The sequence below is a fragment of the Electrona antarctica genome, assembly GCF_951216825.1.
Source record: "Electrona antarctica genome assembly, chromosome: 5".
Taxonomy (NCBI): Eukaryota; Metazoa; Chordata; class Actinopteri; order Myctophiformes; family Myctophidae; genus Electrona; species Electrona antarctica.
The window spans coordinates 47,276,832-47,292,756 of NC_136810.1; the positions used below are offsets into that span (position 1 = coordinate 47,276,832).

The following is a 15,925-nucleotide window of genomic DNA, read 5'->3' on the forward strand; positions in this document are numbered from 1 at the left end:
TTAGTGCGATTAAAGTATAATCAAAACATGTAGCTTTGTAAACATGGACACGACAATGGATGGAAGATTTATAACAATTTATTTCTTATAAAACTGCCTCAAAATAAAATAGAGCAAATAAATATAGAAATATAAATACTTTCATAGCAGATATTGTTGTTATTGTTAACAAGGCATTGAAGCATAGCATTATTTGGTGATGTATTCACCAAAACCTTTTTTTGCATAAATCCTTTGCATATTGTTTGTCGTCATAATTTCTAAAAGCAGTATAGCAGAAAAACAATATGTCTAGATTATACGATATGCCCTTATTCTATTGGCTTTATCCTTTGAGGAGAAAAATAAATAAAATAAAACAAAACATGAGTAAGCTATTGCCATGACACCAGTCTCTTGCTCTTGCTAAAATAATTATCTAAAGATGGGTTTCAAGCCATGGAAATTTAGGTCAAAATATTGCATAAGTTGTTATCAGTCTGAAGAGGTTTTTTCTTGTCTCTGAGATGTCATTATCCTGACTCTTAAGTGCATGCTTAAGCCTACTTCATACTCCGTAGTAGCGGCAGTGTCGCTTTCCGGAAATCTGTTCTTTTTCAGCGAGCGACGCCATTGTGCCACACAGTATATAAAGGAAACTTTAATAATCGTCTCCACGGCTCACCACTTCTTTGCAGGTGGGCCTGAGTAAAATGGTGTGCTCATACTGCGCGGTGTAGCTGCCCTTGGTGTCGCAGAGCGGTGGATATGGGTCTATGATGCCAAGGTCACACAGGTTCTTAAGCGCCATCAGGTACTTGCTCTCACCCAGGCGGTCCAACCAGCGGCGACAGAACGCCAACGTCCCAAAGTTCTCATTGATCACGTTCAGCAGATGTTTAGCCCTGGGAAGCCTGCAGTGCCACGGGAGGAAGACAAGGAGGACAAATGAGACCTAATCAAAATGTAGATTGCTTATTTATGGACTTAAGCTAGCACTACATTACGTTATGCTCTCAATAAAATGATCTGCACTCACTAGCAAGGTTTGCTATTGAAGTACAATTTACAACAAGTAAGACGCGCAAACGCAGGAAGAATAAATTATGTACTTTTTTAAGGTTTTTTTAAAAGTTTTTTGTTTTAGTTAAGTTTTTTTTTAAAGTTTTTTCTTTTTACGTTTTTTTTTTAAGTTAAGTTTTGTGTGTGTGTGTGTGTGTGTGTGTGTGTGTGTGTGTGTGTGTGTGTGTGTGTGTGTGTACAGCTGCGCCCTCTGGTAGCGGGCGGGTGGTGTTACAGCGTGACACACACACACACACACACACACACACACACAGACAGACAGACATGTTCTGCTAGGTCTCATAGTTAGTGCTCACTGCGTTCGCAATTACAAGTACAAACAAGAATGCGACGAGCACGTCAACCTAAAAATACATTTTCTAAATCAATAAGATGCTTCAAATATCGGCATCGATACGAGACAAAGGAAGGCAGCAGTTCCGTACCTTATTGGCACGTGTCCCACATTGAAGTTTTTCATGTAATGCGAACACTCCATGTCGTCATAGACGGCCCCTCTCCCTGTACTGCCAAACGTCTCGATGGCGTACGCCTCACCTTCCTGCAGGGCAGGAAAGAACACACTCACCTTTGGCAATCAAACTCTGAAATCAGGGTTAAAGCCCCATTTATACTTGGTTGTACCTAAAATAGGAAATAGGAGATCTACAAGAGCTGAGCTTGTACTGTAGATCTGCTATTTTCCGCATGCAACTCCGCCGTACCACGCAATAAATTAAGCACGATGCACTTTTCTTTTTTAAATCATGGACTGAATTCACTGAATACAATTCATTCAATCAGAGCACAGTTTATTGCAAGATTACAAGACTAATGTTTAAATCAACAAAGTATCTTCATCAGGATCAAAATAGTATCATAGGATAAGATTTAATCCTGAAGGGATCGAAGCGTTGATCTTGTGATCTTGCAATAAAGAGTGGGAACTGGGATGAAACAAGCACTATGTGTCCCTAATGGAGAGTTTTTTTTTACACATTTTTCTTTTGAAAGAAAATACATTTTGTCAAAAGGACTATACGTAGGCCTTACATTAGCATTTAATGGATTCCCTGATTAATGATTAAGCCTAGAAGCCCTATTTTCTTCCACAAGCCATATTTAATGCAAGCTGTGTCCACACACCATTATAGAAAGGTAATCACACAACGGGCATAATGAAGAGGTAATTGAAAAAAGAAAAATAACTCTAATAAGACCACGAGCAAATCTTTTTCCAGGAAGAACTCTGAGAAAATGGATTCAATAACTCAAGATGTCAGTAGTCGACATGCTGCTGTGCATTGTATTAAAGAGAGGAGTGCAGTCTGTTATGTGAATTAAGTTGCCGGTGTTCACCAGTGTTTCTGCATCTCTATCAGCACGTGGCTGTAGGTGGGGGTCTCTGTGGTATGCTGATAACACTGCAACACCCTCTCTTGCTGCGCTGACAATCAGTCAAAGTGCTAGCAGCCTTGTGGCACGCCCCAGCTGCCACTCTCGCATCATCACACAGACAGTAATGGCTCCGTTACACCAACACACTCCCAACAGAAATATCAACATACACAAAGTTGCCACATCAGCAAAGCCCCCAACATCACCATCACCATCCCCCACTCTCCTTTTCTCCAAAAAGCTTGACTCAGCAGCTTGACAATTAAAATTCTCAGTTCTGTCCAAATAGCGGCTGTGTACAGCTGTGTGTTAGCCCCTCTCGGAACCCCCTCGGTTAAGCTCTTTTCATCGCTTCCCCGTAGGGTCCCTGATCAGTTCGTAAGCACTCAATACGACGCAGCTGTACATACGCTCCGTTCGTGCCGCTCTGCGCTCCACTTGAGTGGTGGTGAGATGTTTCAAAGATGCATAAAACGGCTATAGGAGGCAACGGAAACGTGGGAGAAAACGCATTAAGCGCAGATGCCGTTAAGTATTTTTAATCTTTGTTGGACGTTTTGGCTGCTCTGAAATTCTCACTTCCTTGACTTCCTTATTGACTTCCCATCGTACCGCCTCCCGCACCGAGACTGGCTAGCTGCACGTCTTGAAACATCTCACCACCACTCAAGCGGAGCGCAGAGCGGCGCGAACGGAGCGTATGTAGTTGTACAGCTGCGTCCTATTGAGTGCTTACGAACTGATCAGGGACCCTACGGGGAAGCGATGAAAAGAGCTTAACCGAGGGGGTCCCGAGAGGGGCTAAGCTGTGTGTGTGTGTGTGTGTGTGTGTGTGTGTGTGTGTGTGTGTGTGTGTGTGGTTGTGTGTGTGTGTGTGTGTGTGTGTGTGTGTGTGTGTGTGTGTGTGTGTGTGTGTGTGTGTGTGTGTGTGTGTGTGTGCGTGTGTGCGTGCGTGCGTGTGTGCGTGCGTGTGTGTGTGCGTGCGTGCGTGCGTGCGTGCGTCACCTCAGTGATATGTATTTTGACATTTTGTGCAGAATGCAACAAGCCATGTATGGGGTTTCTCCTTCCTGAAATACAGGGCCCAGGAATGCCCACGATGCAATGCTTTTACGGTGCAATTACTTTAGGGCCTGGAAATTCAACAAGTGTTGCTATACGTCATGGTATCTAGTGACTTCATGAAGGCTGTAATTAAAGTGCGACGACTAAGGAGCTGCCACAGCAGTAAATTGGAATCACTTGTCCACGCCTGACCGTAACCCTAACCAGCCACAAGTTCTTCGGATTACACTTAACATTTAAAACGGGATTATTTCTATTCAAGGTCAGACCGCAGCGGTAAAAAGATCAACCGAGACCATGGCCTCATTCTCTGTTGCAGAATCCATTAGCAGAATCCCAAGGCTCAGCAAATTTTCAAAGAACCATCCCAATGCATTTGACTAATATAAGCCTCGTTAAAAGATAACGTTTAAGATATGGACATGAGAGCATACAAACCTCCATCCTGGTGGCTTCCCCACCTTTGACAATAGGAACTGTTTTGCCTGAGTGTATCCTGTACTGTCCAATAGAGTGGCCATTGAGATTCCTAATCGGTTTCACTGTAGAAAGGAACGAGTGGAAAGTTTGATAAATACGAGATGCCGTCTAACGTGCACATGACGAAAGAGAGATAAATGACTCCGTCTTCACCTTGATATGTTTTACCGTCAATCTCCACTTCGTACGACTCCATGACCTCCTGAATGGTCTCGCCGACGTCACAGAGGCGCACATCAATCCCTGCACACTGAGGACAGAAGAGGTGTTTACACTTACATGGATACATAGCATTATTCTTCACCAGCCAGAGTAATCCCCGGCAGGACCATTTGTGATGCCTATAATTTAATCATGCTAACAGGCAGGCGGGTCTTAACCCATTTTGGGCGGGAACCCCTTTTGGTGTTAGCATTATGTTATGCTTTAGCTATTGAAAAATAGCATTGAAATAGCATTGAAAAATAGCAGATCTACAAGCTCATAGCGCGCCACCGAGTGGCGCGCTACGAGCTTGTAGGTCTGCTATTTTTGACAATTCGAAGAACGACTGACAGAAACATAGCTTTTTCAGAAAACTGTCAGGATGTAGAAGACATTTTTAGAATCTGATCTCAGGTCAAAATTGGTTAAAGAAGTGCCTTACCTTGATGCCAGTGTTAGTAGCATCTCGCACGGCCTCCAGCAGCCTGTCATACTTTGGATTGAAAGTGACGGTGAAGGCACAGTCTATTATTCTGCCTGGAAGATCAAGCACAGTCATTATGTCGAAAGCTGTTGTGGGGTAATTCATTTATAGCAGTGAGTCTCAAACATTTTTTATATAAAGGACCCCCAAATTGTTACATATTAGGCTACGGAGCCTCTCATTTGAAAATGTGAACATTATTTTGTGCCAGGGTCCCCGATAAGAGAACTTGTTGTTGTAGATTAGATGTATTACTGAATTCAGTACAGAAAATTATATATACTGTAGGACAGGTTGAGAGAGTGAAATTATTCTAAGTTAGGAATTTTGGACTGAAGCAGGTGAAATAACAGTGAAGTTTACCACTTTCAACTTGGTATCCACATTTTGGGCATGTCAATAACGTCTGTTATTGTCTCCACCAGGCCGAAGGCATGGGGAGAGAGTATGTTTTGCACTCCGTCCGTGTGTCCGTCCGTCCGTCCGTCCGTCCTTCCGTCCGTCCGTTACCAGCTAATCTCCGGCACCGTTAACCCGGTCGATGCCAAACTTTGCACACACACTCCCTGGATGCCAACGATGAACCTCTGCCCCACATTTTCCAGAACGGCCTGTTATAGCGCCACCATGAGGCAGCTTTTCACATTTTTTACCTAAAACTGCACCGATCTGCGTGAAACGTTGCATGCACACTCCCTAGAGGCCAAAGGACAAACCTCTGACCTGCATTTTCCGCATCTGCCTTTTATAGCGCCACCAGGAGGCCGACTTTTGTAAAACACATTTTTTGATATTACTCCTCCAGATTCTGTCCAAAAATCTCACAAATCGTTACACAGTATCTCTATGGTCATGTGCTCAAGTCGGATCTGTCCGATATTTCATATTCCATCCTAATTGGCTATAATTGGCTTTCACAGTTTGCAAGATTGCCCCGTTTTCAACAAAAGCCTCAAATCATGAACGCAGCATGCAATTTACGTGAAATCTTTCACACATTTTCTTACTAGGCTGAGGAATATATCCCACCCTTTTCACATTGGCCTGTTATAGCGCGACCAACAGGTTGATTTTTGCAAAACACATTTTTGGAACGATGCTATGAGTGATCTGGCTCTGCATTTCCTCAACAAAATGAAGAAAATTGTTGCAAAAAACAAATGTTTATATTACTCCTAAACATTTTGCCAAACATCTCACACAGTCCTGTCCTCCTGGTGGAGACCCGTGCCCAGAAGGGCACTTTTTCTAGTTTTAGCTATTTTCGAAGAAGAAAAAAAAAGGTTTCTCCTGGATTCCCTCAAGAACACCTGAGGGTCCCTGAGTCCCACTTTGAGAACTACTGTTTTACAGTCTGAGGGGAGGTGGCTTGCTCAGTCAGTTGATGCACGTCGGCAGCCATGTACGTGTTCCTTGTGAGTGCAAGCTGGAGGCAGGTTCAGATCCCTATCTCTGATGAAAAATAGGAACAATCGCATCCCGATATAAGTTTCAAAGCTTATTTTTGATGCATCACAGCAGCAGCAATCACAGGAACAAATGTGTTTCAGCTCTTCTGGCCTTCGTCAGCGTTTCTGTCTTCGCTGCCCTTGGTTTTCTGTCTCTCTACTGTACACAGACTGACCTATCTGGAGATAAAGCATAAAACGCCAAAAGCGAGTCTTCTTCAGCAGCCATTTAAGGTGACAATGACCATAAAAACGGGGCTGTACATTTATAGGAGCTATTTATAATGTTAAGATTGAGATTTCTGCAATAACCTTTTGACAATGACTGAAACGACACTACATTTGATCTAACGTCTCTCCTATCGAAAATAATCAGATTTTCTTTTACATTATATATTCATGTTTATTCTATTTGTATGATTATATTCTTTGTTCCATGATGCATTTCCTTGTGTTTTTAGCCCCACAAAACAAATAGCTGTATGTGGTTTAATGGAGATCAAAGTTCTCTAGTGAGCTGTGAAGATACTGGTTAAGCCCTAACCACATCAAAGGGTCGCAATGCAACTCCTTGGGTCCAAACGGTTGCAAGTAGTTGCATGGTGACCCTTTGGTGTGGTTTGGGCCATTGAATTCCATGCGCTGAATCACTAGGGACGACGTGCGTCAACGTGCAACAGGACATATCACACCGCTGGGACAACGCTAAAACCGTCTCAAAATCCTGTCTTGGATGCGTCAGTATAGAAAAGCGTAATCTTTTTGTATATAAAAAGGTTAAAGTTCTATAGTCTATATTGGGCAACAGGTACGCTCGCCCCTCAGTGTGGGGAACTTCCAGACCCACAGGAAAGTGCCCAGGGTGGCGGGCCGGTTCCGGCGAGCCGCCCCGCATCCGAAACGGTCGAGAAATGACAGAGTTACTTGTTTTGAATTGTGGTAAACTGAGAAAGGTTTTATCGTCCATTGACAATGAAGGGAAAGTGTACGTCATAATGTGCCTCATTACGTCATGTTGTCTCTTTATTGTTAATGGTGTTTAATGTTTGTTGGCACCACTTGTTTTACATCACCATTACATCACCTAATCAACATGAGTTAGGGCCTGGGCCATGGCTCAGTGGTCCAGGCACCTTGGCTGGTAATCCAGTCTGGCAGTGTGCCGCGTGTTCGACTCCCAATCCTGATGGCCTTTACTGCATGTCTTCCCCCCATCTCTCTCCCCATTTCCTGTCAGCCTACTGTCTGTCCATAAAAAATCACACCCGTGTGAACTGAGTGGTGTAAGGTCTTATATAGACTGATCAGCTGTGGTCTGACGTAATGTCTGACGTAATGAAATCACACCCGTGTGAACTGGGTGACCATAGCAACCATGCTCATGTTTTGGTACGAACAGACAGACAGACAGACAGACAGACAGACACGTAAACTAACAAAGCCAGTTGTAGGAGTCTCGGTTTACACCACTCAAAAATATAAAATAAAGGCAAAAGCCACAAAAAAAAAAAAACATCACACCTGTGTGAACTGAGTGGTGCAAGGTCTTATATAGCCTGATCAGCTGTGCCCTGACGTAATGTCAGTGACCATAGTAACCATGCTCATTCTTTTGGGTCCCAGGTACAGGTACACACATACATAGACACATAGACACATAGATACAGACAAAGCTGGTTGTTGGAGTGGTTTGCACCACTCAAAACAAAAAAAAATCACACCTGTGTGAACTGAGTGGTGCAAGGTCTTATATAGCCTGATCAGCTGTGGTCTGACGTAATGTCAGTGACCATGGTAACCATGCTCACCTGTGCACGGACACGTACACAGGTACACAAACATAGATACAGACAAAGCTGGTTGTTGGAGTGGTTTGCACCACTCAAAAAAATAAAACATGAGTTAGACTTTAATATATTGGCGCCCCTCACTTCACACAGGTGTGATTTTCTCCAATGCATGGCTTTTGAAGATTACGTCATATGCCAGCCAAGTCTATGGACTTTGAGGATATTCCAGTCCTATTCATTTTGTGCCAGGAGGAAACAGCAGAATACATAATTTCATTCAATTATGTTTAAATGCTTAATGCTTAATGCTTAAATATAATAATATTTTATTTATTGAGGGCTTTTCAGGGTAGTCAATACTCAATTCACACTTTACATTAGATTAAATTATGCATCCGTGAAATTAATAAATGTCCTTGTGTTGAACACTAGAAGGTATATTGTGTGTATTAAAAGTAATTACAGGCATCACACAGAGTTCAGGCGTAAGACTAGCGAGTATATGTTTTATGTCCGAACTCACTCACTCACTCAAATATTCAAGTGCGTGTGTGTGTGTGTGTGTGTGTGTGTGTGTGTGTGTGTATGTGTGTGTGTGTGTGTGTGTGTGTGTGTGTGTGTGTGTGTGTGTGTGTGTGTGTGTGTGTGTGTGTGTGTGTGTGTGTGTGTGTGTGTGTGCCAGCTGCTGTTCATTATCAATAGTGGAATTGGGTGGTCATTTCACCCAAAGCCTGGCAAGGGGAGCCTTGCCAGGCTTTTTCTTACTTTATCTTACCTTTGCAAGACATGCTGCGCTTAGCTTTTTTTCGTAACTCATTTCACAGGGAAAGAAATATTCCGTTTCGAGCTTGCGTTCTCCAGTTATAGCCATTTGAAAACAACATGCCTCACTGAGAAACACAGCAGAAAATAAAACACCTGAGAAATCAATTTCTGTGAAAAAATAAATGAAAAGGAAGCGGATCAGCATATGGGTAAATATAATACTATTTTACCATTATTGACTTATATGTCTCCGTTGAGCACCAATTGTCTCTTTGTCTATAGTAGAAAAATAAGCTTCAGAGTGCAATGTGTGTGTGCGTAACATTTTTATCAGATAAAGAATGGATGCTAAAAAAAGTGACTTTACCATTGGTAATTTTGTTTGTGCACGATTTTACAAAAAAATCCCTTTAAAACAAGCCAGTACTGTTCGGTACCTTCCATGCATTTGCACAGGAACTTCCTTGTTTATGCAGGCAGTCGCTACTTTCTTGTAGAACTACTTTTAATTCTCGCAATTACATTTATATTAAAACCGTTTTAATTGGGATGTCTGCCTCCAGGCAGAAAGGAGGAGGTCCAAACCTGTTCTGAGGACGCTATGGGTATGGGCACATCTAAGATTCCATACGCGGCCAAAGGAAGCTGACTCCCGCCGTCTTTTCCGGGTTTTTAGACAGCTGGTGGATGGAAAAGAAGCTCCACCCACACGGCAGGTTGCCACGTCGGGCCAGATTCCCGGAAAAGCTTGCCCCAGCGGCAACCTGCCGTGTGGGTGGAGCTTCTTTTCCATCCACCAGCTGTCTAAAAAAAACGGAAATGACGCAAAACACAGCTTCTTCTGTCCGCGCATGGAATCTAAAGTGTGCCCAGGCTGACTGGTAGAATCCTGTTTTCACCAGACTGACTGGGGGATGTTTAACAAGGCCGCTGGGAATAATGTCAACGAGCTCTCATACTCGCATAGACGACATAGTTTTAAGAAAAGACAGTTTGGTTCTATCCCAAATCATATGGGTACAACTACATGAACGGGACGCTGGTTTCAGATCCGGCAACGTGGCAACGTGCAACGCAACAACAAGCACCACCCAAGTCACAAACTGTTCAACCCCTCTACAACGACCACGGCCGGGCCAGGGGGACTACCACAGTATCAAGAACAGCACCACCAGGTTCATTATCAGCTTTGTTCATCACGTGACAATACAGCTGATTCTGTGATGTTCATGTTGCAATATTTGTTATCCGTTTTAGAAGGCAGCCACTTGACTTTGTGACTCACTATGTTTCTTAGAGTTCTGAAGTCCACAGCAAGGCCTCTTGAGGCTAGGCTTATTGCTTTAGTAGACATCTATGATGGGGCGACCCACTAGCCAAGTGCGTACTGCGTACCACATTGGCTCTAATACCTGGCTGACAGCGAGTCCCATGGGGGCCGGGCCATTTGCTGTATGTCACCCCTCTACTCTCTCTCTGTGTGTTTCCTCTCTCTTCAGTCTCGACTATTATATCTATTTAAATAAAGGCTCAGAAAAGCTCAGAAAATCCCCCTGTGCCTTTTTCACCCAAACTATTCCCATATCTCCTGTCATGGAATAAACACATTATGCCTGATTTTATTGTGGATGCATTCATAAAGGCTTTCCAAATATAAAGATTCTGAAATGCTGAAGCCTGCAGCAGTCTAACTAATCGTTGAAATAAAAAAATCACACCCGTGTGAAGTGAGTGGAGCAACTCCATGTGGGGGTCCCCGGGGGGTCCCCGGAAGTTCCAGACCCACAGGAACGCGCCCAGGGTGCCGGCCCGGTTCCGGCGATACACGCAATATGTGTGTGTGTGTGTGTGTATTAGGCTGCGCAACAGTGACACTTGGTGGTGAAAACCAACCAAACAGACCCAGCCAGCCAGCCAGGGACAGACCCAGGGACAAACAAAGCTGTCTATAGGAGTGGTTGCACCCCTCAAAAAGCATGAAGTGAAGGTATGATTGGTCCACACTTTTCCGTTCTACGTACTTTGCTCAGCCAATCAAATCATCGCTATAGGGTGATCAGCCAATCAAATCGTCGCTATTATTCACACAAATACACAAAGCTGGGCATAGGAGGGCGCTAGCCCCTCAAAAACCAATACTGATATTTTCCGATATACCATTTTGAGGGGCTCTAGCTTTGGCAAAAGTGTGAGGGCGCAAATTGTGATTGGCCGGAATGAGATGATGTACGTATGATGATAAGAGCACCCCTCACTTCACACAGGTGTGACTTTTACGTGAATATTGGGTGATAATATCAGGGGGCAAATATTATCGGACCCTGTACATGTCTTTGGTCCTTACCATTGATGTGCGTTCCAAAGTCGATCTTCGTGACATCATCGTAGCGCAGCACAGTGGGGTCACCAGCGTTGGGGGTGTAATGAGCGGCGCAGTGGTTGATGGAGCAGCCAGTTGGGAAGGCCAGGCCGGCATTTAGCCCGTCCTCTTTGATTAACCTCCTGGAGCAATCCTCTAGCTTCTCACTGCCGCACAAAGATAGCAGCACAAAGGGACAAAGCCATGACAAGGACAATGGAACAATCATCACGGCACACAATACATAAAGCACACAGTACACCATCAAATCTGGAGTGTTCGTTTAACTCCTGAAACCTACACTTTCATTATTAAATGAACACTCTGGATTTTGCTGTGTAGAGAAGAAAATGAACAAAACTAGCCAGGTCACTGAACCGCAGAAACCTCAATAGAGGTAATAATATACTATTTTCAGCATGCAACCAAACAAAATCAGGCATTACGACGCTGGAGGGCTGGAAAAAAATAAATGTTTTGACTAAAATCTCATGATATTTAGTCGACTAAAACTAAACGAAAACATTTCAGATGACTACAATGTGACAAAAACTAAACAGGATTTTATTCAAAAGACTATATATGACTAAAATCTAAAATCTAAATTTGCGGTCCAAATTCCAAATCAACACTGCGTCTCTCTCTCTCACCAGATGTCGATCATGGTCATGCCGGGTTTGATCCAGCTCCTGACGTAGGTGCGGACCTGCCGGTGAGCCTCGGCAGCCTGCCGGAAGTCACTCCACATCTCCTCGTTGGCCTCGTTCAGAACACGCTTCTCATCGCTGGTGGTCCGCCATGCTGCGCTGCGCCTGGCGGGGGGACACAGTACGCAGTGATGGAAGAAGTACTCGCATATTTTTACTTAAGTAAAAATATCTATGTCGCAATGTGGAAATACTCTGTACTTAGCACTAAAAAAGTCCAGTATGAAAAATGTACTTGAGTGCAAAGAGTATTGCCATCAAAATATACTTTTAAGTACCAAAAGAAAAAGTATTCATTATGCAAAATGTCCCAGTTCACACGTTTTCAAATGTATACAAAAATGTATTTTGAAAATAGCAGATCTACAAGCTCAGCCCTTTTCAAATAGGCAAAGTATACTGTATATAGGGCTGAAGTGGAAACTTAATGTATGTTTTGTAATAATAACCAAAATATAGTAGGCCTAATTTATTTAAGTTTTCAAATAGTTGTAGTGGAGTAAAAAGTACAATATATTTGCCTCTGAGATGTAGTGGAGTAGAAGTAAAACTATTGAAAATCAGAAACGGTCAAGTACAGTAACGAAAATACCTCAGAATTGTAGTGAAGTACAGTACTTGAGTACATATACTTAGTTACCTTCCACCACTGGGCAGGTGTGAGAGGAGGTGTGAAGTTTATTTTCTCATTATGCAAATGTCCCGTAATGAGGGTATGGTATCCGTGCACGGCTAGGCACATTACACAGAGGTATACTGTCAAAGTATGCTGTTGCACACCGAGGAAAAATCACGTCACACAACCAATGAAAATGCTGCGTCTGAGAAACGAAGATGTGAAGAGCGAGCGCACTCAGTGGCGCAGTATATACGATGTGGAGGAGACCACACAGAGACCTACATATGAGCTGAAGAACATCTCATGCTGTACATGTTGTAATGGCGAGAGTGAGGGACAGTGCTGAGGTCACATGCATTGCATACCCGTCTTTTGATGGGGGATATTCACACTCCTCTCCCTTTGGAAAGTCTCCGTTGGGATAGAGATCACAAATAGGAACTGAGGGAGGGTCAGTCTGTCCCTTCACTGCCCCAGTTAGAAAAAAGAACAGAAGGAAACAGTACAGTAGTTAGCCTTTGTACAGTATTATTCAACACATGGACGTTTGATATCAGCATGCACGGCAGGGAAGTTAGTTACACAGTGCATCGCAAAAACACAGGGTCACTCTCAGTTCAGTCATGTGGTGTATTTTATTATCAACAATACATTGGAAAAGCTGCGCTGTGGAAATGTCGACAAGTTATTATGTGACCGTTTTATATTGGGAACTGAATGAACTCTGAGTGAACGTCTCTGAGTGCATAAGACTTTTGTACTGAATGAACTGGAAGAGAATTGATAGCAGTAACACTGCAACATTGCTTCTCTTATCTAAAGAAAGGAAGAGAGAAATGAACAGGAACACATTCTCTCATTTGGCAGAGGAGAAAGACGGTGATGCAGCAGAACTTACGGCGTTTCTTTTTCTTCTTCTTCTTCTTCTTTTTCCCCGCAGAGTTCTCCCCTTCGTCTCCGTCTGTTGAAAAACGTCACTTGTTTCGCTGCAACTTTTTGAGGGTGACCATTCTGACCAACATTGACAGGAATGGCAGCAGACCATAGAGAACCACACTGCACTGGAAACTGGCCAAAATGTGGCCTGTATGCTTTGAGGGAACTTAATCCTCCGGTGGAATTGTGGAAATGGTGGAAGATCAGGAAATCTAGAAGAATTACCTTCATCTCCATCCTCCTCTTTCTCCTTGTCCTCCAAAGCTTGCTGCTCCAACAGTTTCATCACATCACCAACACCTCCGCTGTCTCCGTTCCCCTCAGCCTCATTTGTCCCTGCTGCAAAGTCACACACTTACGCACACACACACACACACACACACACACACACACACACACACACACACACACACACACACACACACAGTGCGTACACATGTGCGCACACGCGCATGCATGGATGTGAACGCAGATGCAACATGCATGCACGCACACACATGTATACCTCACACACAACAGCCCAATGCACACACATTGCATGCGTGGCGTGCGCTCACACAAACAAAGAAACAATTAAACAATCAAACAAAAAACTCACACGCAAACACACAGTATGTGAGTAATATTGGTTCCTTCATTCTGAGTCTTTTCAAGCAAGTGCATTCACTGTGATCAGAACTTGGCAGAGTCCATGCATAATTTGTTTCTATACCTTGGCAATCAATATCCCCAAGGGCATATGTACCATGCCATGCAGCATTATGACAGAGAGCGCGCTTCGTGGCCAACAGTTGACACACAGTTGGGTTACGTTCAGCAACTCAGAATTTCACGATTTACCATAATGCCTGCATGGGTATAGGCTGCAATTAGTATTCATTTTGCATACTATGCCAATGGTTGTCATCAGATTGCACCAAAATCTCAAAATGTCTTTTACAGATATGGCACATGGTCTAAACTCTAAATGAATGTATATAGAACATGTTCAACTCTCGAATAAAATATATTTGAGTTGTTTTAATATGTTGATCCAATTACAGCATTATTGTTGCATTGAGCAAATAGCTATCCCAGTTCTAGATGAACAGTTTTGTCTTGGCCCCTCTCAGCAGGACCCATCACTTTCAGGTTTGAGCCAGACAGCGTTGCATGGGATAGTAGGCTATAGTAGCCCCCTCTGACAGGTTGGAAAGTCTCCTGTCCCGCATAGAGGATGCTCTTGTTCCATTGCTTGGCACAGGACGGGGACCAATGTTGCGCTATTTTTTCCCTCTGTGATTTTCAAGCTATATACAAAGTGATGCATCTCACCTAATGCGGTATTCTTGTTCCTCTTCTTTTTCCTTCTCCTCCTCTTCCCTGACTCCGAGGCGTCGGCGTCTTCTTTCTCATCGTTCAAGTCGTCCCCGTTGAGAACTTCAGGCTCCGCTTCATGTTCCGTCCGAGGCTCCGCCATGATCAGCGACTGAGAGATGAAGTGACGCATAATAAGCTGCTGGGAGCCTCCAGTGGTCAGAGCTGAAACTGAAAGTGATGTGCTGCTGCTGGAACTGGAAGGCTCATGATGCTGCTGAGCCAATAATGTGCGAATTAATCTCTGTGCAACAACTTGACCCGAATAGAGGGAGAAGAGAGACACTCCCTGTCGTGGGGAACTACTTATTTTATCATCAAAGGAACAGTGGCCGTATTTTGTGATAAGCGGTTACAGAAGTATTTTGCAGATAAGTCAAAAGTGAATGTTTTAGCTGCAGCTGGATTAGAAACCCTGTATGCGCATCGTGGCACCGCGTGTCATCGGTAAATGACCTGTAAATGCTGCAATGAATGCTAGAATAACAACTTTCTCTGTGCACAAGCACATTTGCCATCCAATTATGTCAAGGCTCAAGTTACTGCGTTCTGCACACGTGGGGGAGCAGCTTTGTCATGTGTCACATTACTCGTGTTTATTTTCACAATGCCCGCCAGCACTCACATGCAGCCAGGGTCTATTTTAATGCGTAAATAAGTCTTGGCGATAGTGGTAAAGAAAGACAGTGTTTGAAATTGTTACCAGTCCAGGAGTAGTAGATAATTTATAGCGCGTAATGGTGCATTTGGAGACGGGCGCAGCACGCAGTGTATCCAAGCAACAAGGCCGATACACTCAGAGGATAAAGGTTACGTTTACAGTAGGCTACGGTGCGGAGACATCATGGCTTTAATGGGACGACAACAACTCGGTGGCTGAATGATTCGTTTGGCTGATTTTGTTATTTTAAGAAATCTTGTGCTCATCACATCTTTGGAAAAATATTTGGATTATCTATCTTTTAAGAAATGATGACTTCACCTGCAGGCAGCGCGCTGAAAGAGTTCAGATCAGGACCGTTGTTCTTCTTTGACCAGGTAGGCTAAACATTCATTACACTGTTGGTGAAAGACAAGTATACATTAGTCTACCTTTTTTTAACAATATATTTATTGACATTCTTTTTCAATTATATAAAACATTACAGTTATAGCTCTCTTGTTAATAAAATGTCCAGAAAAAACAAACATAACAGATACACAAATACAATACAAATACAATATTAGCCTACTTTTTACTATTTTAATTTAATATTTCCAGCCAGGACGGGAT

The 15,925-nt window shown here is 43.3% G+C and overlaps 1 protein-coding gene across 2 annotated transcripts; it reads right to left on the reverse strand.

Annotated features, from left to right (window-relative positions):
- Window positions 1-62: 62 nt before the first annotated feature.
- On the reverse strand, window positions 63-14,887 carry LOC306922711 (methionine aminopeptidase 2-like). Of its 2 annotated transcripts, none has more exons than XM_079500502.1 (11): window positions 14,611-14,887; window positions 13,522-13,635; window positions 13,259-13,321; window positions 12,726-12,828; window positions 11,685-11,846; window positions 11,020-11,201; window positions 4,631-4,725; window positions 4,138-4,234; window positions 3,943-4,046; window positions 1,488-1,603; window positions 63-893 (listed from the first exon to the last, which is right to left on the reverse strand). In XM_079500502.1, exons 1-11 carry the CDS (start codon window positions 14,783-14,785, stop codon window positions 641-643), a joined length of 1,464 nt encoding a protein of 487 aa, XP_079356628.1. In that variant the 5' UTR covers window positions 14,786-14,887; the 3' UTR covers window positions 63-640. The 2 variants fall into 2 exon arrangements, with proteins under 2 accessions (XP_079356628.1, XP_079356627.1); XM_079500501.1 differs by having other exon boundaries at window positions 13,522-13,650.
- Between the last annotated feature and the right edge of the window lie 1,038 nt (window positions 14,888-15,925).

Excerpts from the sequence above, each read along its gene's own strand:
- LOC306922711 (XM_079500501.1), bottom strand. The coding sequence starts at position 14,785 with ATGCGTCACTTCATCTCTCAGTCGCTGATCATGGCGGAGCCTCGGACG. Across the intron at positions 13,322-13,521 it reads AGAGGAGGATGGAGATGAAG|ACGGAGACGAAGGGGAGAAC; the intron begins GTAATTCTTCTA and ends GTTTTTCAACAG. Across the intron at positions 1,604-3,942 it reads GGGAAGCCACCAGGATGGAG|GAAGGTGAGGCGTACGCCAT; the intron begins GTTTGTATGCTC and ends CCTGCCCTGCAG.